General features: G+C 44.7%; 1 protein-coding gene across 1 annotated transcript in view; it reads left to right on the top strand.

The window, feature by feature from the left end:
• Positions 1-15,966, top strand: part of SLC15A2 (solute carrier family 15 member 2) — a 101,891-nt gene extending 85,925 nt beyond the window's left edge. Inside the window, exons 20-23 of the mRNA XM_083153613.1 lie at positions 3,843-3,936; positions 6,783-6,935; positions 10,812-10,916; positions 15,358-15,966. Coding sequence (XP_083009739.1) covers positions 3,843-3,936; positions 6,783-6,935; positions 10,812-10,916; positions 15,358-15,564 — 559 coding nt within the window. The 3' untranslated portion in view covers positions 15,565-15,966. The remainder of the gene's footprint in view (positions 1-3,842; positions 3,937-6,782; positions 6,936-10,811; positions 10,917-15,357) is intronic.
• Positions 15,967-16,190: the final 224 nt, after the last annotated feature.

Genomic DNA, 16,190 nt, shown 5'->3' with positions numbered 1-16,190 from the left:
ATTATCTGGGGTACCCTGTCCGACTTGATCTTGTGTAGTACCCTCAACAGCAAGGCTGGCGGTGGGAAGGCGTATGGGAGGACTAGGTCCGTCCAGGGGAATGACATGGCATCTGTCTGGAATGCCGCCTGGGACCATATCCTGGACACAAAAGTCGGAACCTGATTGTTGTACAGTATGGCGTCGCAAATAGGTCTATTCCTGGCTGCCCAAAGGCTGTCACGATCTTGCGAAAGATCTCTGGCCTTAGAGTTGCTCTGTCTAGTGTGAGACGAGTTCTGGAGAGAGAGTCTGCCAACTCGTTTAACTCTCCGGGAACATATATTGCGGATAACTGGATGGATCTCTGAACCGCCCACTCCCAGATGTCTATTGCCTCCTGGCAGAGAGGCAAGGACCTTGTGCCGCCCATCTTGTTTATATAAGATACTGCGGTCTTGTTGTCCAGACGGACTTGAATGGGAATATGATGAGCCTGCGGAGGAACTAGGGCCGCTAAGGCTAGTCTGGCTGCTCTTAGCTCCAGGAGGTTGATATGGGCCTGTGAGTCCTGCCTGGACCACCTGCCCCTCACGGCCTTGTCGCAAATAAAGGCTCCCCAGCCCGTGAGTGACGCGTCTGAGGTTATGATGATAACCGGTGTAGGGTCCTGCAAGGGTCTGGGGGGAGGAATGGGTAGCGCTGTCCACCTCTGTATTTCTTCGCGAACTACCGGTGTGAGCCTGATCCTGTGTGACCAGGTAAGGCCTATCCTGATAAGGAATCCTAGACGGTTCTGAGAGTGTCTGCAAATAAGGGGTGCATGTAGGAACCCGGGGTCTAGAGCTCTCATTTTGCCTATGATCTTTGCGAGGTCTCTCAGGCTGAGCCGACGCTTTATAATGTGGGAGACAAAGGCTTGGATGTCTGTCCATTTCTCTGCCGGCACTGCGATAGAGAAAGAACGGGAATCTATTACGAATCCCAGGAATGTAATTGATTGGCAAGGTGTTAAAACTGACTTGGGGTAATTTATTGAGAAGCCTAGGCCGAGCAGGAGTGATATTATTGTGTCTCTCTGGGAGAGTAGTGTCTCCCGCTCTGAGTGTACGACTAGGAGGTCGTCCAAATAAATTATGCATCGGACTTGTTTCTGGCGAAGGTGTGTTACCACCGCCTTCATGAGTCGCGTGAAGGTGTAAGGGGCATTGGACAAACCAAAAACCATGACGGTCCATTGGTAAAGGGTGCCGTTCCAGAGGAACCTCAGGAATCTTCTGTGATTGGGATGTACGTGTACAGTGTGAAAGGCCTCCTTGAGGTCTATTTTTATGCAATAGTCGTTCTGTGTCAAAAGGAAGGGTACCTCTGTTAGACCCTCCATTCTGAACGAACGATGTCTTATGTACTGGTTCAGAGACTTGACGTTCAGAACCGGTCTGTAGGAGCCATCCTGTTTCCTTACGGGAAAGAGGTGACTTGTCCAACCTGTTTTGGACGTGTCCGCCAATTCTATCCTTCCCTGAGACAAGGCTGTGACTAAAACCTTGTCTAAGAGAGGACTGGCGTTTGTTGTGCATGGGATTCTCTGGCGAGGAAATCTCAGCAGCGGAAGGGACAAACCCTGTTTTATAATTTTTAACAACCACCTGTCTGTTGTAATTTCTCTCCACTGGTGTATGGCCTGTGAGAGGCCAAGGTGCGGCTGTGCTTCTGGTACACTCACCGTTTCCTCTGTCTCTCCTGGGGAAGGAGGATGAAGGAGCCGCACTTCTGGGATTCCGGGACCTGGAGTAGCCTCCTCTGTGGCCTCGGTTGGAGCCTCTATAGTCTCGGTAGTCTCGGGTCGCACTGCTGGTCGTGGCAGAACGACCCTCCTGACGAAAGGGCCGTTTGGCAGACTGGTGGCTTTTTAGATCCGCAAACGACTTGCGTGCCTTATACCGGATCTTGACTTCATCTATGAAGTCAGGGCCGAATAGATCGGAGTCAGTCAGGTTAGGGACCTCCGCTGGTTTGGGTGCTAAGTCGGCTAGCCTGCTCTGGACAGCCAACAAGACCTGCGGGTGTTGGATATGAACTCAAAGGTCTGCCCAACCATAAGGGTGGCTCTGCTTATTGCCTTCAGGAGTGCTGCCTTTGATGCCACTAGCGAATCTAAGGAGCTGCTCGCGGTGCCCTCTTTCTCCGCCTTGTTCAGTATGAACAGCAGGGGGCCCGCAGCGTCGGAAACCTTCAATTGGATTTTCCTGAGCAGCTTATCGATTGAGTCGCTCTGGGTCTTATCACCAATAAGTGAAGATAATGCTGGGTCAATATCAGGGGCGAACAGGGCGGGGATATCTGGGATCCCTGTATGGTTACGCAGAACCATCTCATCCTCTTTAACGAGGGAAGTTATGGACTTCGGACTTTTCCTGTAAGGCCCAGTGGGAGGAATACATTTTATTTGGAGGTGAGACTCCTGCTAGTGCCACCCTGGCCATCTGCAGGTCGCTATATTCGCCTCTCTTAGAGGACGCAGAGGTTCTAGTCACCTCCTCAGACTCCCAGTCTACTGAGGCCTGGCTGCGTACATCTTGTAAGTCAGTTGGACTTAAGGGGCGATGCTTACTTGCCCCCTTACGTAAGCCCTGAGACCTCTTATACTTCTCTAAAGGCTCGGGGAGTATGCCCGTGGGCAGGAGACTGCGGTTTATTGCGTACCGCTGAGGTATTCCTACTTCGGGCAATACCTGGGAATGAGACGATTAGTCCTGAACAGGCGTCTCTCTTGGAGCTTTTGCTCACATGTCTCCTCTTACTTGTGCTTTTCCTCCCCTGTAGCGATGCTGAGCTGGAGGGGGAGTCACTATCCTGAGGTGTACTGTCTGCCTCAGAGCTGTCCCTGGTGTCTGCAGACCTGACAGGGTTAAACAGCTTTCTTCTCTTAAAAATGATGTCCTCAGATGAGGAAGTGTCACTAGGCAGCCTCTTTCTGTGTTTGAGGCTCCTAGCGCTGGCTGAAGGGGACACAGGGAGGGTGTCTGTAGCAGAGACAGACACAGTGTCCTCCATGTTCAGCGCTGAGGTAAAATCTGAGCAGGGGGCGGGCTGGTAGCTGCTAGACTCTGTGCGCTCACGTGACCAGCGTGAGCGCGTCACAGAGCTCATTTGCATGCGCCCTATTGATATGCGCGCATGCGCAGTAGCCCCAGAGCAGTGTACTTCGTGCGCGCGCGCGTCACGCGCGCGCGCGCCTACACGCTCCGGCGGCATCAGCCCGCTCCCCCGGCTGTGGAGAAGGTAAGTGAAATTTCTTTTCACTTCTCCTTCTCCAGCGATCGTCGGGAGGCTTGCACTACAACCCACCAGCTGTTGCTAGGTGGCAAGCCTCCCGACGAACAATGGCTTTTAGCAGTACCCAGAGTCTCCTGAAATTCATCTGGGGGTCTTTAATCCAGGTGGCTCCATGTGGCATGTGGAGTTTATAAAACTCAAAGGGCTCCCACTGTAGAATCCTTCAAAAGCAGACTCAAGACTTTCCTATTCATTCAAGCATTTTCTTAATGTCCCTTTAGAATCTCCATGTGTTCTGTATTTTATGAAAAGCTTTTCTGCATTTCATTGTACTGTATTATATTCATTCTATTTGTTAAGCATTGTGAGTAATATTGGAGAATGAGCACTACTGTATATTTAAAAATATATAATTATTATTATTTTACATATAAATATGTATGCCAAATTTTACATGTAAGATGCGGATAGATGAGAAAATGCACATTATTTACAGATCACGTACATGTTACTATTATTTATTCATTGATTTTATACCATTTATACTTAATTTGAAAAAATATATATATTTTTTTTCCCATCAGTACAATTTTAGAAGGCGAAGTTGGAGGTACAACATACTCTATTAAACTTGGGCTATTGGATTTTGGAGGAGCGTACACAGCTGTTCTACGGAATGTAAGTAATACTCAGCTTTCATCAGTGGCAAATGCAAGATTTTTACCCCCACACCATGCTTGCCTACCTGACCCTCTCCATGAGGGAGAAAATGCTTTGCTCCTGGACTTCCCTGGTAATGTATAATTGCCAGCACCTGTGGGGAGCTAGGTAATTGATCAGAAAGGTGTTTCACCACAGGTGATGGCAATCATACATGACCAGGGAAGTCCAGGAACAGAGCATTTTCCCCCTCATGGAGAGGGTCAGGTAGGCAAGTATGCCCCAAACACCATTACCCCTCCCCCCCCCCCCCCCCTGCCTGCCTGCCTGTCTGCCTGGTGGTGTAAGGCTTCTCAGCACCCTAGGCAAAACTTCAACCTACTGCCCCCCCCCCCCCCCATACTGCCACCAATAACCATTTTCCTTGATTTTTTGAAAGGCGGACTTGGTGGCGCCCCCCCTAGATCCCGGCACCCTAGGCAGCTGCCTAAAGCTGCCTAGTGGTAGTGCCGGCCCTGATTGGCGAACAGGGGGGGTTTCCAAATACTCGTATACCCGAAAACCCTCAATGAATAAGCAAACAATGAGGAGAAAATGTAACTGACTGGGGATCGATCGCACATGGATTTCACAACGACATCTACGGTGTACGATTCACAGACCACTCTGCTGATGAGTCGCTTATTCATTTCAGAGTGTTAAAAGTTTTGCAAAGTGAAAATGTTTAAGGGTCTACTTAAGGGGATATTGTCATTGGGTCACCAGCAAGTGGTTAGACAGTCATTAGGTCAACACCATTAGGTCGACATGCATTTAGGTCGACATGTGTCTAGGTCAACATGCAGAAAGGTCGAAATGAGTCTAGGTCGACATGGGTTAGGTTGACAAGGGCATTAGGTCGACAGGAGCATTAGCTCGACATGGCTTAGGTCGACAGTCAAAAGGTTGACATGGGGTTTTTCACTGGGTTTTTTAGCCGACATGTGCCAACAGGCAGTATTCCATGCCCTACCATCCACTAGGGTGTTTTGGGAGAATAAAATAGTGTGCCGAGCGCAGCAAGGTACCATGCCCGAAGCATGGCGAGCAGAGCGAGCCATGCGAGGGGACGCGGTGCACTTTATCCTGTGTCCATGTCGACTGTGTCGACATCCAGGAAAAAAACCTGTGAAAAACCCTATGTCGACATTCTGACTGTCGACCTAACCCATGTCGACCTAATAACCCTGTTGACCTTATGACCCTGTCGACCTAATCCATGTCGACCTCGACTCATGTCAACCTTTCTTCATGTCAGCTTAGACACATGTCGATTTGGTTAATAAGACGGTAAGGGAAGTAGTGGCAAGAAAGAGTCGTGCATTTCACTTGTTTAAATCTAAGGGGATTGAGGTGTCATTCCAGTTATATAAGGAATGTAATAGAACAAGCAAACTTTTTTACTTGTCGACCTAATGTAAGTCAACCTTCTAAATGTTGATCAAAAGTGGTTGACCCTTTGACTGATGACCTAGACACTGTAGACCCAATGATTGGATACTAGTTGGGAACCTCTGAAAAAGGGCATTCAGAATCTGTGGGGTGCCCCTGAGTATCACAAAATTAAGAATGACTGATGCCCCTTTCAGACCACACTTAAAAACCGTTAACTAATTTTTAACCGTTTTAAAATGGTAATCTGTGTGGTCTGAAAGGTGCAGAACCACTTTACCGTTTTAAAAAAGCAGTTTCTTTAAACCTGTTAAAAGGGAGGGTCCTACCCGTTTCAGACCCGGTATTTTGGCAACAAAATCGGGTCTGAAACGGTATTTGTGACCCAGCCAATGAGCGGACCCAGCGCAGTTAATATTTAATGAGTGCTCATTAAATATTCACTGCGCTTCACCCCCTGGAGCCCCCCCCCATCCCCCGCGCGCCGGTTAACATCCCCCCCCCTGCCGCGTGCCGGTTAACATCCCCCCCAGGGCTAACAACCCCCCCTTCCACGTGCAGCCGGTCCCTCCTGCGACGTGTTGAGGATCCCGACAGTGTGGACGGATGCATTGCGCTTGTAAAAAAAGTGTCTTTCGGAAAATGGCTGCCCCATAGGAAAACCTGTTTAAAAAAACTGTCTTTCGTATGGGGGCAGCCATTTTCCGAAAGTCACTTTTCTTCTGCGGGATGTTAACCCGCAGGGGGGGGGCGGGATGTGTGTGTGTGTTAACCCGCGGGGGGGTTGTGTGTGTGTGTGTTAACCCTAGGGTGACCAACTCGTCCCTTTAATCCAGGACACATATTAATTACACAGGTTCTGTGGCAGTTTAAAAAAAGGTGAAATGGAGTCTTTAGGTGTGGCAGTTTAAAACCAGGTGAAAGCCAACCACAGAAACTGTGTAATTAATATGTGTCCCAGATTAAAGGGATGAGTTGGTCACTCTAGTTAACCCACGGGGGGGGGGGGGGGGGGGGGGGGCGCTGAAGACCGCACTGGCTTTGACCCTGCATTTGGAAAGCTTCCAAAAATGGGTCTGCCGTTTAAGAGATGCGGTGTGAAGGGGGTTTTACCTGGCAGACCCGTTTTTGGAAACATTTTCAAATACAGGGTCAAAGCCAGTTATGCGGTCTGAAAGCAGCATGAGAGAGGCATGTTTGTTGATCTTAAAGCCAATGGCAGGTGTTGAAATTTTAAGACACCACCCTCGCTTTTTCAGTATTGGTGGTATTGTTATGTGGGTGGTGGTTTTGCCCTGGGTGACAAATATAACCTTGCAATGTCCCTATTTATTATAGTCATGCCACAAATTCTTTCCACTGTTAAAATCAAATCAAGACATTGAGTTAATCAGCCCCTTCTGTATCTAACACATGTTTTTTTTCTTTTACAGCGTAATGAAAATACAAAGGAGATTGATGCAGTTGTAGTAGAAGACATTGCAGCTAATAGTTTCCATGTAGCATGGCAGATACCACAGTATTTCCTGCTAAGTGCTGGAGAAATAATGTTCTCAGTCACAGGCCTGGAGTTCTCCTATTCCCAGGTAATACCGGCCTATTGTTATCAGATCAACACTGTACAATGGAAAATAATGCATGGGATGTATAGTAGAATGTGAAACATTACAGAACACACATAGCATGACTTTCATAGTATACATACAGAAAAAAATATTAATAATATTTTCTGTCTTTGTGCCCCCCTTCCCATACCATTGTGCCTCCTTATAGTATAGAATATAATGTGGCCCCAATTCCATTTATTATAGAGCAGTGGGAGGTCCAACACACTATTATATTCTCCCTCTATGCCCACTTGGATAGTAAAGTATGAACCAAGTCAATCTAAACAAAAAAAAACACGAAAAACTCATCTCAACCTTTAAGTGTCGACCATGTACAAGTCGACCTTAAGCTTGTATTGACATTATGTCAATGTTGACCTAGGGTATGTCAACCATTCTTGTATTGACCTAGTCACTGTTGACCAATACTCATCAAAGTAGTGACTGTTGACCTAGACATTGTTGACCCAGGGACCGGATACCATATTTATCTTGGAGCGTTATATACTATAAATATTTTTCTAATAGAGGTGGAGGAGATGTTATGCCTAGGGGTCATAGAGGAATCAACTAGTGAGTGGAATAATTCCATTGTCTTATTACCTAAGTCTTCTGCAGTGACTTCTGCAGTGACTTCCATAAATGAAATCAATCAGCCCTATGAGCAAGTGTAACATTTTGCCAAAAGTCATTATGTTACCACTCTTGATTTTACAAAAGGTTATTGGCAGATTCCTTTGATGAAAGCTGCTAAGGTAAAAACAGTAAAAATTTAAGTTAACGTTTCTACGGGCACACTATTTTGCCACCAATCTTAAGAAATGTGCCATATCTGGGGTACATTGAAGACAAAGGACAGGTTTAACCTCAGCCTAGTAAGATAGAAGCAGTCCTCAATTGGTATAAACCCAAATGTAAGTTGCAACTTAAGACATTGCTCGGTTTGGTGGGATATTACAGCAGGTTCATACAGGATTTTACCACTAGAGCGGCTCCACTAACTGAATGACATAAAAAAAACAGTCCCCAGACAAAATAACATGGTCTAGACCAGTGGAAACAGCTTGATAAGATATATGATGAGCTTTGTGTACAGAGCCTCTCTTGCAAGTTCGTGTTGCAGACGTATGCCTCTGGTACAGGTTTAGGAGCAGTCCTTTCCCCAGAGGTCAATGGAAGGAGAAACCTATCCTCTATCTTAGCCATAAATTACTGCTCAGAAAGCACAAGTACTCAGCTGTAGAGCAGGAGTGCTTAGAAATAAAGTGGGCAGTACTATTTGTTGGGACAAGAATTTTAGTTGGTGACAGACCATGCTCCCTTGCAATGGATGCACATGGACAAAGAGGGGAATGCTCGAGTAAGCCATTGGTTTTTGGCCTTACAGCCATTTAAGTTTGAGGTGCGGCATTATCCGGGGAAACAGAACCTCAATGCTGATGCTCTTTCTAGGAGGTTTGTAAGTCCCGACACTTATACACAATGCACACAAAAGTAATGATGCTTATACACATAATGCCCATAGTAGACCCTTATACACATAAGGCATTTGCCTACCTGGCGTGAGGCGTTACAGGGCTCGCAAAGCAGTGACTCTTCGCTAATTAGCGAACCTCGCTGAATTATGCCCAAAACTCCCAGATGAGTGCTGTTTATATACATATAATGACCACAGTAGTAGTGCATCTACACATAGAACCCACAGGAGTAGTGTCACTTGTACACATAAATGCCCACAGTAGTAGTGCCCAGGATATATAATGGCACAGTAGTGCTGCTTATACACATAGGGGTTAATTTACTAAAACTTCTAAAAATAAAAAGAGGTGATGTTTCCAATAGCAACCAATTAGATTCTGTCTATAATTTTCTAAGATACAATAGAGAAATTATAGACAGTATCTGATTGGTCGCAACGGGCAACATCACCGCTTTTCATGAGATAAGTAGGTGGTTAGTCACTTAAGAGACAGCTAAAGTACTCTCTGATCTCTCTGACAACAGATCAGAGTACTCGCCACACACACTGCAACAGCAACCGCATCCCCTCCCCAATACTCACCACCACACAGCATGCACAGTAGCAGAGTGGTAAGGGCATAAAGGGACCAGATCCTATACACGGGCAGAATTCCCTCTCTTCCTCCATGGTACAACTGCAGTGAACACAAAAGCTCTTGGGAGATACTGGGAGGAGCTACTGTACATGCAGTTTCCAAGGACACTCTGCCACCTCTGAGCCGAGGCTACCAATCCAGGCCATTCTGACCTCTCAGGGCAGTATGGATGGTGTAATATTCTCCCCGTACTTGCGTGGGTTTCCCCCGGGTACTCCGGTTTCCTCTCACAATCCAAAAATATACTGGTAGGCTAATTGGCTCCAAACAAAAATTAACTGATGTTAATGTTCAAATATTCTCTGTAAAGCGCTGCGGAATATGTATGCGCTATATAAGAAACTGTTAATAAATAATAATAAATAAATAATAATAGTGCAGCATAAAGCTGGTTTCACATTGCAAAAACCTGCTTTCTACCCATTTTTGCAAACGTGTCTTAAAACGGGTAAAAAGCCAGTTAAACCCCTTTCATATTGCATGTTTTAAACGGTATATTGCAGTTTCAATACTGTTTTTGTACCTTCAGATTTAACCCGTTTCACCCATAGAAAGCCATACAATGTCATTTTAAATGTTTTTTTCCTGCTTGTGGGCGGGGATCAAGTGTGGTTATCATTTGTAGCAAATACCGTTTCTGAGCTGTTCAGACTGCAGGAAAAACAGCTCTGAAACGTGTAGGATCCTGCTTTTATTTTAACACGTTTCAAAATACTGGTATTTTGTAACCGGTAAATTGATTGTGGAGCTTTCATATTGCAGCTGGTACCGTTTTAAAGCAGTTAAAAATCGGCAATATGCTGTGTTAAAACTGCAATGTGAAAGGGGCTTTAGTGAGATGAGACAAAGTGCTCCACCTCAAAAAAAAAATGTCTTCCCTTCCAAGTTTGCAGAATAAAAGAATGGCAGAATGGGTATAGTGCCTGTCCAGCATGGTGCTATTCTGCATTCACATACCTTTGTTGAGCAGTTTATGCCAGGGCTACCCAAAGGGGGGTATTCAAACCCCCGTCACTATTTCCGATGGGGGAAATAGCAGTGGGTGCCTATTCAATGCTGTCTTTCCTGGCAGCATTGAACAGGCATCTCGGCAGAATGGACCAGACTTCAGAAGCAGTCGGGCCCATTCTGAAGAGAACGCCCATGGATTGTCGAGCTCCCTTCCTTATCTCGACGATCCACGGGCGTATCTTGCGACTATGCCCCCTTTTTGGCAGGCAGGATATTGAATCCCTCATGCTGAGATGCAGTGGAGCGGGCAGAGAACGGGATCGGATCACGACTGTCGAGCCACCCGACAGTAGTAACCTGGGATTGAATACCGCTCAAAGTCTTCAAACTACATAGTTACATTGTATCTTTATTTGTACCTTTTCAACATTACTTCAGATGTTTGGGCTGGCGCCTGTAAGCCCCTGCTAGTATAAGGCAGAACCCAATAACATATTTCATGTACTGGCAGCTTTAGTTTTCAACCAATAGTTCTTTATTAGATTTTGTTTTTCCCAGTTTCATATGTCTCAGATATTTGTAACTTTTTGCACAATTCACAATTAAATTGACAGCATCTTATTGTCCGTACAGCAAGTGAAAAAAAAAAAAAACACATGAAAATAAATAAATATGAAGCCATGTCTGTATTGCATAGCCCTATGCTGCTCATATTCTGATATGTAATGGTTCCATAAGAGAAACTATTTTCAGTTTGAATAAATAACATTGTTCTTTATACCTCCAGGCTCCAGCCAACATGAAGTCTGTTCTGCAGGCCGGGTGGCTGCTCACCGTAGCCTTCGGCAATGTGATAGTGCTGATTGTGGCTCAGGCAGGATCACTGGCGCAGGTATGGTTATAACACACAAATGACATGTTTATAGGTATTATATAATATTGTAAACCCTACTGTAACATAATACAGTATATATGTTTCCTTTCATATGTTCTGGAAATGGTGCATGTGCAAAAGCTGCAGCTTGAGTGTGCACCCACAAACCCACAGCTTCTATGAACTGCACCGACTGCAGCCCATAAAGCCTGTTTGGGCAGCACGATAAAGCAAGAAGTGGCTTCCTACAGGAATCCAGCTCTCTACTTATTGTAGCCTAGACTGGTAGTCCCAGATAGAGGGAACACCCCACAATGGGGCTGCCTTGTGTGTCTGTGACTGGCAGGTAGGACTTCCAAGTGAAGCCAGGACAGTCACAGGCTGGATGGCTGATTTTACCTGGGGGAGGGGGGGGGGGGGGGGGGGTTTGCAGCCATGCAGCCTTTAGGTGAAATCTGCCACTGATATTATCCTCCTATGAAATTGGAGATAAGCTATCAATCCTCCATGAGTATTCCCTCCATTACCAAAGGTATCTTATTTAAAAAGTCTTAAGGAGTTCCAGCTGGTAAAATCTTGCATACTGTAGAACTAATACAGAGTGCACTTAGAACTTATGCACAATCCTGCCCCTGTCACCCTCTCTTCCTGTCACCCACTGTTGTGTCACCCACTTCCCTGTCACATTCTGCCTCCCTCTGAATCTCCCTGTCCCCCTCTGCCTTTCCTTGTCTCCCACTGCTGTGTGGTATATTGTGAACTTGGTTTGGGGTAGAGCGGGGGGCCCAAATATATAAGAAACTGTAAATAAATAAATAAATAAATTATATTTTTGCACCTGGGCCCACTACTCACAAGTTCCACCACTGGGTCACTACCATTATTAGTTCTTTATCTCACGGCTGCACTCTGTCACAGGGAACAGATGTCATATGTAGTGAGCTGTCTACTAATGAATGACAGTTCCCTGCTTAATAGTGCCATCACGGCATAGAATGATTAGTGCTGTTCAGACCTAGCAGAGAATACGGGATGAGACAAGAGAAAAATAATTAGAAGTTTGCAATCTTTGTAAACTTGCCATAAACCTGAGACAGACACCAGAGACATTACAGCAGCAACTTGATGGAACATGGACTCCACAAGCGCTCTGAAGTACTGTGTAGATAGTGTACACTATGCTTCCTGAATAATGGTCAATAATAATGTTCCTCGGTGTTGAATTCTGCCAATGAGGGCCTGTTGAAATGCATCACACGTGTGTTTTATTGGGTTAGAATTCAAGGAATGAAGGGGTCATCTCACATCTGGTGGCTGAAGACTTATGCCGTGGCCGGGGCCGCCGACATGGGGGTGCTGTGGGTAGAGCTGTCCCGGGCCCCGGCCTCTGGAAGGGCCCAGGCAGCTAATTTTGCCCACAGCAACCCTCCGCTGTATGCTGCCTGTGCTGTGCTGGGTCCTCACTCAGCAGGTCCCAAAGCACAGGCTTCTTCAATGGAGGACACCATTGGCGAATTAAAATGCATTTGCTTGTGCATTTTAATTGGTCGCTGGCGTCCTGCATTGAAGAAGCATGTGCTTTGGGACCTGCTGAGTGAGGCCCGAATCTGGCAGTAAGTTAAGGGAGGGGGTGAGATGGGGGTGAGGGGGGGGATATGGGAGCAATCTGACAGCTCCAGGGGAGGGGGTGGCTCAGAGTGGAAATCAGTCCCGGGACCCAAATTTCCTAGTGGCAGCCCTGGCAGTGGCACATTATCATGAGGCATTGTTCCTGGCTGAGTGAATTCATAACATGAATGGGTTATTATATATTTATTGTCAGATATTTATATAGAGCTCACATATTGCTCAGTCCCTGCCCCAGTGGAGCTTACAGTCTATATTCCCTACCACATGTACACATACACAATACATTCTTTTTAGGGTTAACTTTAATTTTCGGAAGCCAATTAACCTACCAGTATATTTTTGTATTGTTGCAAGAAACTGGAGTACCAGGAGTAAACCCATGCAAGCAAAGAGACAATATACAAACTCCACACAGTTAGGGCCATGGTGAGAATTAAACCCATGACCTCAGTGCTGTGAGGCAGTAATGCTAACCATTACACGCAGTTACCATCATATAATACAGAGAGCATTACAGTAATTGGCATCTAAAACAGATAGCATCACCATACCCTCCATATAATATTGAATGCACTGCAGTGAGTTCCATATACAGTACAGAGCACATTACAATGACTACTAGATAATACAGGAAGCATTACAGTTATATCCATACAAAGAGAATCAGTGGCCACCAAATTAAATATAGAACATCGTAAATCCCTGTAGATTATAAGATTTTGCGAGCAGGGCCCTCCAACCTCTATGTCGGTTTGTTACTACCCAGTTTGTTTTTTCACTGTTTGCAATTGTAAAGTGCAATAGAATATGCTGTGCTATACCAGAAACTGTAACTTAATAAATAAATAATGACAGTCATATCATACACCAAGCACTATATAGGTAACTGGTAATAAATAAAATATATACATTATTAACTGCAGTGGCTAGATATGCAGGATGAACACTAATAGAAATATGGAGATATCCATGGCACATGCCACGCCCACTATGTAGACTAGAAGTGCCGCTTTTGTTGTTATATTTAATGGGCTTATTTAGCCCACTGCTTAGTCCCACCCCAAGACCCACTCCTCCACTTCATCCCCTTGCAGTTCTTTGTAGGAGGCACACTTATCGGTGCCTCCCAAAGTAGGTTAAATAATTAAAACTAGTCAAATAATATAAAGAAAATACTTATGACACAGAATATGTGTCATAGGTATATTCTTTGTATTATTTTAAAACAAAATGACAGCACTGCCTCCCCTGACTGCACGTCCCTGGTAGGGTGCTGCTGGGGGCGGGTGTGAGCAGCAGCTCCCACGTGGCTATTATATTATGGCCACATACAGTGCTTCTGCGCATGTACAGAAACTACTGTTTGAGCCAGAGAAAGGAAAAGCACTGCGCAATCAGAGAGGTTTGGAGAGGTTGGAAGCCCCTGCCGCAGCAATGTTATTAAGAGCAATAAAGTAGGACACTTTTCGAGGGAGGACAGAATTTACAAAATAAGTACTGTCCTTCCTAAAGGAGGATGGTTGGTCACCTTAAGGTTATGGCATGTGATAGATTAGTAGACACACAATGGGTTTGGGATAAATGAGTGCGCTAAGGGCAGCTTGACCTGTACAGCAAGTGTGTCACCATACACACTACACATAGGACAAGGAGAAAAATACCGACAGTTTTTCAAGCTCTCCTTCTATATATATGTATCCAGCTGTCACTTTACCATATGTATCATAGAAAGAGAAACAAAATATAGTGTAATACCAACGGGTAACAAATGATAACCAATGAAGCGGTTTATGATGGGAATCGTACCCTGTGTAGTTGTCCACTTAACTCCAAGTAGACAATAATCGCTCAGGATTTAAGACGGCAATGGATCCTCAATAACGCTCTCCTGTATTCTTCAAATTATTCCACATGTAGAAACATAAAAGACTTAGGGGCAGATTTATTAAGCTTGGAGAAGAGATAAACTGGAGATAAAGCAGAGAAAAGCTAAAAGGAGATAGAGCACCAGCCAATCAACTCCCAACTGTCTTTTTCAAACACAGCTGATTGGCTGTGCTTTATCTCCTTTTACCTTTTCTCCGCTTTATCTCCAGTTTATGTCTTCTCCAAGCTTAATAAATCTGCCCCTATATCTCCAAATGGTTAAATACTGTTTTAATAATTAAAAAGACAATACATGACACAATGGGTGCAAACCATGGACTCTCACCGGAAAACAATGTCCACTATACAAAGTAGACAAACACAGCATGGATGGTAAACCTCAGGCGTCCCTGGATGCTAGCTGTAGTTGTTAAGTCCTGATGTTTTGTCCAGTGTTTGCCAGTCCCCTCCGCCAATGCATTTCAGACAACCAGTTCTTTATCAAGGCATCTACTTTGTATAGTGGACATTGTTTTCCGGTGAGATTCCATTGTTTGCACCCATTGTGTCATGTATTGTCTTTTTAATTATTAAAACGGTATTTCACCATTTGGAGATATATTCTTTGATGTTTCTACATGTGGAATAATTTGGAGAATACAGGAGAGTGTTATTGAGGATTCATTGCCCTCTTAAATCCTGAGCGATTATTGTCTACTTAGAGTTAAGTGGACAACTACACAGGGTACGATTCCCATCATAAACCGCTTCATTAGTTACCATTTGTTACCCGTTGGTACTACACTATATTTTGTTTCTCTTTCTTTGTCACATGAGCAATCATCAGTGATACATATGGTGAAGTGACAGCTGGATAGTATATAGGAGCGCTTGAAAAACTGTCTATGTGATAGATTAGTGTTCCTCTGTTTGCATACATGACGCTGTTTCTCTCATCTCACAGTGGGCGGAGTTTATCCTGTTTGCTGCTCTCCTCATTGCCGTCAGCATCATCTTCTCCATCATGGGCTACTTCTTTGTCCCTGTAAATCCAGAAGACTTGCTGGAGGAGGATGAGAAAGAATATGAGGATGTGAAGAAGAAATTACCTGATAACTTTTTTGAAATGAGTCCAGAACCCATTCTGGAGGAGAAGCAAACCAAGATATAGACAGTGAATAAGCTTTTGGGACATGGGGGTGGGAGAGCAGAGGGGTACAGAAGTGTTATGGAGAAAATGGAGGCTGATCACCATATTTATCAGCATGAATCTGCAGTTTTGTAGCACAGTGCATTGTATAGTTTCATGATATTGCCTCATCATTTTTACCAGAAATTATGTACATTACTGTTAATTGTTTAAAAATACCCCAATATAATTTATAAATAAAAAGCTACAGAAAACAGTGGTGAATTTCCCATTAGGCACGTGCCTAGGATCAGCACCAATTTGGGGGATGCTGATTGTCAGCCCACAATGTACCAGTAACTTTAAACTATTTTCACTTAATGTACCATATGCCATCTTTACTGGAGTGTAAATGGGCAGGACATGCACACACTGACCCTGAAAGCTGTACTTAGTAAATATGTATAAATAATAAAAGATATAAAAATTATCAGTGGCTTTTTTTATTTCATTTTTTATTAAATTGGCTATCATCAAATGAAGGCTTATGGCTAATCAATGAAAATAATAAAATTTGGCAAAGGGTGGGGATGGCCATTATTATTGTGCCTAGAGTCTCCCACACAATAAATGGAAATAGTATTAAATAATAATTTGGCATTTTGGCC

Source organism: Crinia signifera, chromosome 7 (genome assembly GCF_055691185.1).
Source record: "Crinia signifera chromosome 7, ASM5569118v1, whole genome shotgun sequence".
Lineage (NCBI taxonomy): Eukaryota > Metazoa > Chordata > Amphibia > Anura > Myobatrachidae > Crinia > Crinia signifera.
Note: the sequence above shows the minus strand (reverse complement) of the source record. Positions and strands in the feature narration are given on the sequence as shown.